Raw genomic sequence first — 10,947 nt, forward strand, 5'->3', positions numbered from 1 at the left:
TGCTTCCTGACCTGCATACAGGTTTCTCAAGAGGCAGGTCAGGTGGTCTGGTATTCTCATCTCTTGAAGAATTTTCCACAGTTTATTGTGATCCACACAGTCAAAGGCTTTGGCATAGTCAATAAAGCAGAAATAGATGTTTTTCTGGAACTCTCTTGCTTTTTCCATGATCCAGTGGATGTTGGCAATTTGATGTCTTGTTCCTCTGCCTTTTCTAAAACCAGCTTGAACATCAGGAAGTTCACGGTTCACATATTGCTGAAGCCTGGCTTGGAGAATTTTGAGCATTACTTTACTAGCGTGTGAGATGAGTGCAATTCTGCGGTAGTTTGAGCATTCTTTGGCATTGCCTTTCTTTGGGACTGGAATGAAAACTGACCTTTTCCAGTCCTGTGGCCACTGCTGAGTTTTCCAAATTTGCTTGCATATTGAGTGCAGCACTTTCACAGCATCATCTTTCAGGATTTGGAATAGTTCAACTGGAATTCCATTACTGGGCATCAAAAAAGTTTAACCCAATCTATAACTGAGAATGTATTGAAGGAGAAAACACTGCTCTTGAAGGTTTGTGCTATACATGGATGCTTCTTTCAATAAGATTTTAAACCCTGAACTGGACTCAGATATATATAAGATTATCTTCAATCTTCAGTTACTTTATAAAGTAAGTAGGAAGGTACTACAGTCTGCATTAGCTATCACCTCTTCAGAAGTTTAGAAAACTACTATCTTTATTCTTATATACTCTTCCTAAATTGGAGGTGGAAATGGCAATCCACTCCAATTTTCTTGCCTGGATAATCCCTTGGACAGAGGAGAAAGTCAGGCTACAGTCCATGGGTCACAAAGAGTAGGACATGACTTCAGCAACTGAGCATTCCTAAATTAATTGTCCAACATTTTAGACAATTATTCAAATAATCTCTTTTCATTGCTATTATTGAACATATTGTTTGTTTCCAATATTTTACATATAATGGAATAAGCTACAAAGTGATCTGTAAATGTTCAGAGAATGGAAAAAAACAATGAAGAAAGACCAGGTGTACAATGATTTCTACTATGCTCATTTTGTTTATAAGCCTGCTTAACATGTAGGTTGAAGTTTATAACTAAACAATGTATTTAGAGCAAATTCTTTAGTATGTGGCATAGAAATTCTCAGATTTGAGTAGAGCACATTATTACCATAATTATTACTCTCATTCTAAACTTACATTTAACACTCATTAAGGAAAAAAATTCATTTTAAGAAATAGTCCATAGCATCAAATAATCTTTATAATCCCATACCATTTCCAGAGAAGGAGCAATGCTCACATCTGAAAAGGCAAAAAACAAAACAACAAAACCCTTATCTCAAGTCCATCCTTAAATGACAGCATCCTACCACATATTAAAATTTATTTTTACTTTTTATGAAAATAATTCATTTTTCTAAAACTTTTCTAAATGTCACAAGAGCAATCTGGAGTCTTAAGATACACAACATATATTTTCTTTATTAACAATGTACTGATTTGGCCCTATGATTGAAAACACTTAAAAAAAAAAAAAAGGAATTGATCAATTGGTAACATTAACACAATCCTATGTGAAGGCTGTGGAATTATTGGTGGCTTTTCCCTCTTTTTTCCCCTAGTGTTCTTTTCAATTACAGTTTTCAGTTCTAATGTTAAAAGAATTATTGACTGGACTCTTTATTTTCTTATATTTATAATTAGCTAATAAAATCTACCTCATAATTAAGAACTCAGCATCTTTGATTACCTTAGTAATTTAAAAACATAATGCATTTTCTCAATCATAAATGATACACACAGTAAAAAACACCTATTAAAGGTGAGTACTATATATCTGAGAAACAAAACTTGAATCAGAAAAAAAACCTTGAAAACTTTTTATTATTGAAATAACCTAAACATGTCCTCTAAAATGTTTCCTATTAAGAAACTGTGTGTATAGGTATACACATAACCCTTTATAAAAGGGAAAACAAACTAATTTTATGTGTATATTAATAAATGAATCTTTACTGGTTTAATCACTTTACAATCATCTCATGCTATCAAAAACATCTTTAATATTCTCCACTTATGGCACTATGCTTTCTGTCTTCCAGTTTTATGCTTTAAACACAATGGATGTTTAGGTTACTCTTAACTGCTCAAAGGCAAGCACACACTCCAGATGATACTGCAGACCATGCTTGTATTGAGCTTTGGGATTTACTGCATAATATTCTAATAGAAGACACACGCAGTGTTTTGATATAAACTATCTAAATTCTTTAAACAAGAATACTTGAAATTTTGCATTTATAAATTTAAGGGAAAATATCTAAATGAATATTTTATAACTTCTACCCAAAATCTCATAACCACTTTATCTCACCACAAGCATGAAGCTACTTACCATTCATTGCTGTGGGAAACTGAGCCATCATGGTCCTGAATTTTCCTTGCTAACGCTCAGCCATCTGTAACATGAAAACATGGTGCCATTAATAATACAGCAAGGGCAGATCACAGCTTAGCGCACCTGCTAAGCACCAGGAATGCCTGGCCCCTTCAGCTCACACTTCCAACAGCAAACAGTGCAGAGCTTTGGCTGCTGCTGAACAGGCAGAATTTACAGCTGGGGAAGAGCAGAAGATTTTGTTGGGTAACGGTGCTGCCTTTAAAATAAAACCATTTAACAGAAAATCAGTCATATTTAATGGTAAATACCGAATAAAGAACCTTTGGCATTAAACCAATTTTGTAGAAACTAATTTGCGAAAGAGGAGGGTTGCTACAACCAGCCAAGAATTTATTCCGGAGAAATCAACTCTATAAATTAAGTGTACAATAACATGGGAAGTCATAATACTCTTCTCCTTCAAAAAATAAACCCCCCCAAAAACAAAAAAAACCTCGAGCAAGAAAAATATCCAAAATAAATGTAGCATAGCTGTTTAATTCAGTTCTACAGGTTTATAAAAATGGACTAAAAGTAACTATTAAAACATGTATGTTTATTTACACATAACAAATGTACTAAGGAAATATTCTGCACTAGGAAGAGAAGGGAATTTGGAAATTAACAGCTCTGGGTTCAAATCTCAACTTTATTTTTCTAGCTGTGATCACGAGTTATTTAATCTTACAGAGTCTCAGATTTCTCATCTGTAAAAATAATTGGCATGTGTTTATATTTTTTTAAGTGTTAAACATAACCCAGTACACTGCCTGACACATTGTGGGTGTTTTTAAAATGACTTAAAAATGGTTTCCTGGGTGTCCAGGAAGGAAGAATACAATATAACTTTGAACCCTGAATTCATCATCTTATTACAAATAAATTCAAAATTTGTTCCAGGAAATCTTGAGGGCAGGACCAATTAGGGAGAGTGAAGACCTAGCAAATTCAGTAATGCACTTAATTAAAACCATGGTTTATAACATTGTAGGAAAACACTACTTTATTAAGACTGCTCAGTAACTCATCTATCTAACCAAATCATTCAAATATTAGTATTTTTAGAAGCCTGAGGAAAAATGTTTGCACAAGCCATCTGAATAAAGAAGGCAAAAAGAGGTGTGCATCGTGGTGGAAGGTGTTCCGAGAGGAGCTGGTTGACTAGCTGCCAAGAAGTGTTACAAGGCACCATAGCCCAGTGAATGCATGGTGCTCAAGGGAAAGATGACAGTACCTGTATAACCACAAAGGCAGTCACACTAACAAAACAATGGTATATAAAATCCAGTTTATTAATATGCAATGAGTTTTAGTCTTCTGACTCCTAACTTTTCTGTATGTTGCCACGATATACCATCCTCCCTCTCAGAGTGCACACTCTTTTTCTCTAGATGCTAGTATGCTTCACTGCAATGGAACTTGGAACCTTTAATCTTTTTAGGTAGGAGGAAACTTTACTCATGTACAAGTTGGTTTTCTTCCCTCTTTTCTCAAAGGTAATGTGAACTCTAGGTTTGGAGTTGCTTACCATACAGAAAAAGATTATCTAAACTGTGGTGGGGTGGTCAAGAACTCCTAAAGGAGGTACTGTGTTGAGCTTCATAGGTGAGTAAGAATTAGTTTTAGCTGTAAAGTTAAGAATTTTGGACTTGAACCTATGTCTGACAAGTCTTAACAGGTTTTAAGGAGGGATAGAGTCCTATTTCACTTAAGACAGTCAATTGTGAAGAAAAGGCTGCAGCAGGAAGAGAGGGGAAGGGAGGAGCGGGAATAAACTAGAGGACCAACAAAGTGTTTACAATAGATAGAACTTCTATGAGATATGAGACCATGGACTCCCAGAATTATAGTTTGTGACTGGATGAAGCGTGGTGTCAGGAGCTAAATAAAGTCAACAGAAGGAAGTTTCATAAATCAAGTTTTGACTACAACATCTCCAGATATAGAAATTCTACAAATAAGTAGAACACTTTCACTTCCCCAATTTTAAATTATCACAAGTAATGTTAAACCAAAATAAGCCAAATCTTGCAAAGAAACTATTGATAGATACACAGTAGCTAGGGCCCCTATTTTTATTAAGTCTCTGTGAGAAAATTTTTATATGTGGCAGAAATCCTCCAAAAGCATTACCTACGATGCATTTTATAACTGCATAAAAATGGAAAATAAAAAAAGGAAAAGCACAGGCTTACAAAAGACAAAGAAGGTATAGGATCCCATAGCCATGAAGCCTTAATCAGTTAGATCTAGGTGTAAAAGTTTATAGATCATCTATCTAGGACATCTGGCGAGTCATCATGTACTCTGAATATAACAGATGCTCAATAATCACAAGTATAATCCTGAAATAAAACCAAAAAGTGAATCAAATAATGTGAAGGGCAAGGAGGGCAGGCAAATCCCCTTAGGGAAGCGAAAGGTACTGGTATTACAGAATATTCTTCACCTGGTACATGGGGGTTAACCACCTGTGCATGCAGGTATCACATTATTATATGTATGTATATAACATCTGATTGACTGTGGTAAAATCTGAATACAGTGGCATCATTTGCTGGAACCAATAAGCTTTTTTTTTTAACTTTATATATGCTATATTCAGGAATTTTAATACAAAATATCATGTTTGCCCAACTATATATAGATTGTTCAGATGACATCTTTTAAAGTTATATATGTGTGTATATATATTTCAGATTATTTTCTTTTAATAGTTTATTATAAGATATTGAACATATATATACACTAAATCCTTGCTGCTTATCTTTTTTATGTATAGCAGTTTATATCTGTTAATCCCATACTCCTGATTTATCCCTACCTCCTCCCTTTCCACTTTGGTAACTGAAAGTTTGCTTTCTGTGTCTGTGAGTCTATTTGTTTTGTATATAGATTTGTATTATTTTTTTAGATTCCACATATAAGTGGTATCATACAGTGTTTGCCTTTCTCTGCCTGACTGACTTCACTTAGTATAATATTCTCCAGGTCCATCCACAGAATCATTAAGCTTCTAAAGCCTACTATTTCATATTTGTTAGGTTTATACTAATTCTCTCTGACCTGTGTAGAATAATTACTGCATAATCTATATTTGCAGAGAAATAGTAATTAAAACTTTGAAAAATGCAACAAATACATTTGATTTTTTAAAATCTTGTGTATGCTTTTATTTTTTATTTTTAATTATTTATTTTACAATATTGTATTCGTTTTGCCATACATTGACTTGAATCCGCCATGAGTGTACATGTGTTCCCCATCCTGAACCCCCCCTCCCACCTCCCTCCCCATCCTCTCCCTCTGGGTCATCCCAGTGCACCAGCCCCAAGCACCCTGTATCATGCATCAAACCGGGACTGGTGATTCGTTTCACATATGATATTTTACATATCTCAATGCCATTCTCCCATATCATCCCGACCTCGCCCTCTCCCACAGAGTCCAAAAGACTGTTCAATACATCTGTGTCTCTTTGCTGTCTCGCATACAGGGTTATCGTTACCTTCTTTCTAAATTCCATATACATGCGTTAGTATACTGTATTGGTGCTTTTCTTTCTGGCTTACTTCACTCTGTATAATAGGCTCCAGTTTCATCCACCTCATTAGAACTGATTCAAATGTATTTTTTTAATGTCTGAGTAATACTCCATTGTGTATATGTACCACAGCTTTCTTATCCATTCATCTGCTGATGGGCATCTAGGTTGCTTCCATGTCCTGGCTATTATAAACAGTGCTGCAATGAACACTAGGGTACACATGACTCTTTCGATTCTGGTTTCCTCAGTGTGTATGCCCAGCAGTGGGATTGCTGGGTCACATGGCAGTTCTATTTCCAGTTTTTTAAGGAATCTCCACACTGTTCTCCATAGTGACTGTACTAGTTTGCATTCCCACCAACAGTGCAAGAGGGTTCCCTTTTCTCCACACCCTCTCCAGCATTTATAAAAAATCAACAGTTTTACTTTTTGTAATCATAATAGTTACCATTTACTAAATGCTTACTACAAATTCAGTATACTTTATTATCTATTTCTCATGCTCAATAGTCATTGAGAATCTAAAATATTTCAGGTTCTGTACAAGGAGCCTCACACATAGGAGTTTCTTTACTAGGTGCCAGCCAGACAAAGCTAGGCACCTTTGATAATACTGGCAAACCTCACAACATCCCTGCAGGACAGATGATACTGTGCCCATTTCACACATGAAGAAATGGGATGATTAAATTACTTGCCAAAATTCAGTTAAGAGGTGTAGCCAGTAAGTGATGAAACCTGTTTAGTTCTAAAGTCCATGAACTTTCCATGGACTTCATCTGCCTTTTCCTCTCTTAAATGGGTATAATAATTAATGCTGGGTGGGTCACAGGTTCCTGCACGTACCAGATCAACTCATTCTTGCTACATTTACAATAAAAGAAAGAAGAAAAACAAGCCAGCCAGAGACGCCTTCTAACACTCAGGCCTACATCAATCACATGCATAAACTAGGGAATGCTTATTATTTCTTCCCTCTTGGTATAACCCTTTGAGAGGAAGAAAGGGTGATCAGCGTCTCCCCAGTTACAGGCCTGATGTCTGCTTCAGGCATGTATGACTGAAGTCAGCATCCAATAAACATCACTCTCTACTCTTCAAAACGGGTAACATGTAATGATGGGCAATCTTGGCAGTTTGCATCTATCATATAATTTGAACACTGTGTTAATTATCAATGGTTTCAGAATATTTACGTGCAGATTTTCCTGCTCATAGTAAGTGGAGAACTGGCATTGTTTCCTTTTTAGAAACCAAGAAAATGTGTGGCAGATAACAGACATAATGCAAAAACCACTGCTTCAGTTTAACATAATCCAAACACCATTTGGAGTATGTGGGAAATATATATTCATACTAAAGCAGAGAAAAGCAGAAATACTTGAATAGGAGTAGGCAATCCGTCTTCTTCAAAGGGTCAATAAGACACAGAAGAAAAAAAAATTATAGCCATTATAAGTAAAAAGTAGTTCAATTAAGGTTGGACTTGTTTAAAAGCACAGAATTATAGAAGGAAACAATTACAGTAATTAGTGTAAAACCCTCAACTTGCAAGACGAAAAAACGAGAAGATTTCCATGAGCTCATATAGCTAGTCAGTAGCAAAACTGGTCCCAGACAGCACCTTTCTTATGTCCAATGCTTTGTTTTTAAGCATCCCAATTTGCCTGATTCTATCACCTCGGATACTTTCTAGTTCTAAGATTCCCAGGCCTATCCCTGGGAAATTGTGACTTAGTAAGTGGGTCATTACATGAATCAGGGCATGAACCTCCTAAAATGGTCTTCCTGACTTCCACAGAGCTGCTAGTTCCCACCCCACCCCGACAACAACCACTAATGCCCTTCTCCTGCTTAAACTCCCCTACTGATTACAAGTTAAAGTCCAAACTTCATAGAATGAAATACGGCACCCTTCAAAATCCCACCCCAATCTACTTTATCACATTCACCGCTAGACACATCCCCTAGATTCAGATGTCCTAACTATACCAACCTTTCCTTTATCAGAGGGGCTTTTTTCACTCTCCTATTCCTCTGTTAAAAAACTGTTCCCCTCTGTCACATTCACCACACTTCTCATTCTTCAACCCCCAACTCGTATGTCACCTCTTCTTTGGAAGATTTCTGTCCTCAGGCAGTCAGTCATCATCTCTTAGGTATGCTCATAACACCTGTTCATCCCACGGTAACTTAATCATACTGTATCCCAATTTCACGTTTGCCTGTTTCACTTGTTCTGGACAGAGACCTTTTTTTATTTACCTCTATGCTTACTGCCTAAACCAGATCTCCCAGAGAGAATGCTCAATAACTATTTGCTAAACAAATAAACTGGGTAAATGAATAAGATGGTTGAGATACGGAAAAAAATAAAAAAGCAAGGGAGGCATGGAGAAGATTAATACTGAATTGAAAACATATACAGAAGAGAAACTGGTAAGAAGGCAAAAAGCGGTTTCAAACTACTTCCCTGAAACCCTACAGGCATCAGAGCTATGGATCTTAGACAAAACTATCCTTTGTAATATGGACCTTCTGTAATTTTTCTTCTGCTTGTATGTATACTTTTAGAGATAAAGGTTTACTTCCCATTGAATTCTAAAGGCTTTTTATTGGAATGAAGAGAAAGCCTTGGGTTTCTCAACTATACTTTGAATCATGTTGATTAGTATAGATTTGACTGAAGGTCTGACATTCAAAAGCAAGATCATCAAGTTCCTGAAGGCATATCATATAATCTTTCTCTAGTGCCTCCTCCACTTCACGTGCTACACACATAAAAGGGAACTCTCTAAACTTGCTGATTAGTTGGGGAAAATGTTCTTTCCACATCTGATTTGCAAGGAGATCAAGGTCAGTTCCATGCAAGAATGATTAGAGCAAAATACCTACTTCTTTATAGTTCCTGCAGTAAGATGAAATTTACAGGGTATATAAATTCTCCACACCTGTTCCCCATCTATTCACTCATTCTTTCTTTCATCCATATATTTATTCATTCAAATATGAACAATGAACTATAATAAAAGGATATGAAGAATGCTATGAGAATCAAGAAGATAGAACTAACACTACTTGGGAGGTAAATCAAAGTACCGTACATATCACAAAGAAAGCAATTTTTGTATAAGAATTATCTAGGGGACTCCCTGGCAGTCCAGTGGTTAGGATTCCAGGCTTTCACTGCTGAGATCCTCAATTCATTGTAAGATACTGCAAGCCGCACAGTGCAGCCAACACACACACATACACACACACAGAATTATCTAACATGAGGTCAGTGTTAAAGTAAGTGGGTTTAATGGTGCCCTCATAGTAAAATACATTGTACAGGTCTGTTGCTAGGCACTATTACAAAGAAAGGAGACGTATTTGAATCTAAGAGGACTTGCTAAAGAAGGAAACAACACAGCCAGTAAAAGAGCAGAGCCTTTCTGACTCAGAGAGTATATATAATCTGAGAGTGATGTGATTTCAAAGAACTCATTCTTGAAACTCAATAGTTTCAAATCATGCACCTTAGAGTTCTAGAAATTTCAAGGAGATACAGCAGAGCTGCTGAAGATACCAATTTTAATGAAAGCAGCTCTGTTTTTTGTGTTTTACATATTGAGGTTTCTCTATATTATCTCATGATTAAAAAAAAGAGTTAAACACATACCGAATTCCATTCCCTTTATTTAGAAACAATTAAAAAGAGGTCAAAGACATGAAGTAACTTGCCAAGATCTCAACTTAAGGAACAAAGTATGTCATGTTATTGATTTTGAACTTCACTACACAAGTCACAGAGAGTCAATATTTAAAACATAGCATATAGGACTTTCCTGGTGGTCCAGGGGTTAAGACTCTGTGATTCCAATGCAAGGGGTACAGGTTTGATACCTGGTCAGGGAACTGAGATCCTGCATGCTGCAGCCTCTCAAACAAACAAAACACAGTATGTATCCAACCTAGAGACCCAGATTTGGTAGTCCTCAGGGATTGGGAAGTTGTTGCCATGTCCATGAAGGACATTATCCAGGGTAAGCATATATAAGAAACAAGAGAAGAACCTGGTCTTTTAAGGGCAGAGAGAAAGAATTCTGACAAATAATACATAAACTGAACTGCATTTGAATATCTTGAGGCAGGGACATTGTCCCTAGTATAGTCCAGATGGTGAAAATCTGAACTTGTGTAGAGGCAGAAGAGACAGGATTTTCTGATCAGCTAATGTGGATGATGAAAGAAAAGCATCACAGATGAGTTTCTACCTTGAGCAACTGCAAAGTGATAATATTAACCAACAGAAGCTCTGAGAAAACAGGGATCTGGATAATAAATTTGTGAGGTAAGCAACAAAATGTTCCATTTTGAGCACATCTAATCTGACACACCTGCAAAGACACTTAGGTGGAACATGTTAGAAACAGTTAAGAATTCTGTTTAAGGCAGAAACCCAGTTTTGGTAGTCTTTAAGGCTTGGGAGTAGTTGTCAACATGTCAGTGAATGACATTACCCATAAAAAGTATGTACAGGAAACAGGAGAAGATCAATCAAAACAGAGGCTGAGAAAAAGGAGAGAAATTGGGATACAGAGATAAGAGTTTCAAGAGGATGATGGTCATACTGCCAAATGTCACATAAGTCAAAACTAAGCCATTAGTTTTGGCAATCTCTTGTGAAGACAGTTCCAGGATGGTAAGCTGACTGTTAAAGGCAAGCTGAAGCAATAATCTGGAGGTGAAGTGTAGGTGACTCAACAAGTATGTGTTGTTACAAGAAGGGAGAAAAAGGGTAGGAGGAGAGATAAGCTTTAGGAAAGAATAGAGGTTATAAGTCTTTACTTTTTAGACAGGAGAACAAAACCACTTTAAGAAGAAGGAGAGATTTAATTTTGAAAAGGGAAAAGGAAAGGAGGTTACCTAACAAGTCTGGGTCCAGAGAAAGTGGA

The 10,947-nt window shown here is 36.4% G+C and overlaps 1 protein-coding gene across 4 annotated transcripts in view; it reads right to left on the reverse strand.

The window, feature by feature from the left end:
• ITSN2 (intersectin 2) overlaps positions 1-10,947 on the reverse strand; it is a 126,374-nt gene that overhangs the window by 95,041 nt on the left and 20,386 nt on the right. For 3 of the 4 annotated variants that reach the window (XM_010840557.1, XM_010840561.1, XM_010840560.1), the window contains exon 2: positions 2,416-2,479. In XM_010840557.1, coding sequence (XP_010838859.1) covers positions 2,416-2,446 — 31 coding nt within the window. In that variant the 5' untranslated portion in view covers positions 2,447-2,479. Of the gene's footprint in view, positions 1-1,293; positions 1,323-2,415; positions 2,480-10,947 lie in introns of those variants that run through there. The other variant, XM_010840559.1, reaches the window with a different exon arrangement.

Source organism: Bison bison, unplaced genomic scaffold (assembly GCF_000754665.1).
Source record: "Bison bison bison isolate TAMUID 2011002044 unplaced genomic scaffold, Bison_UMD1.0 scf7180017864145, whole genome shotgun sequence".
NCBI classification, from domain to species: Eukaryota; Metazoa; Chordata; class Mammalia; order Artiodactyla; family Bovidae; genus Bison; species Bison bison.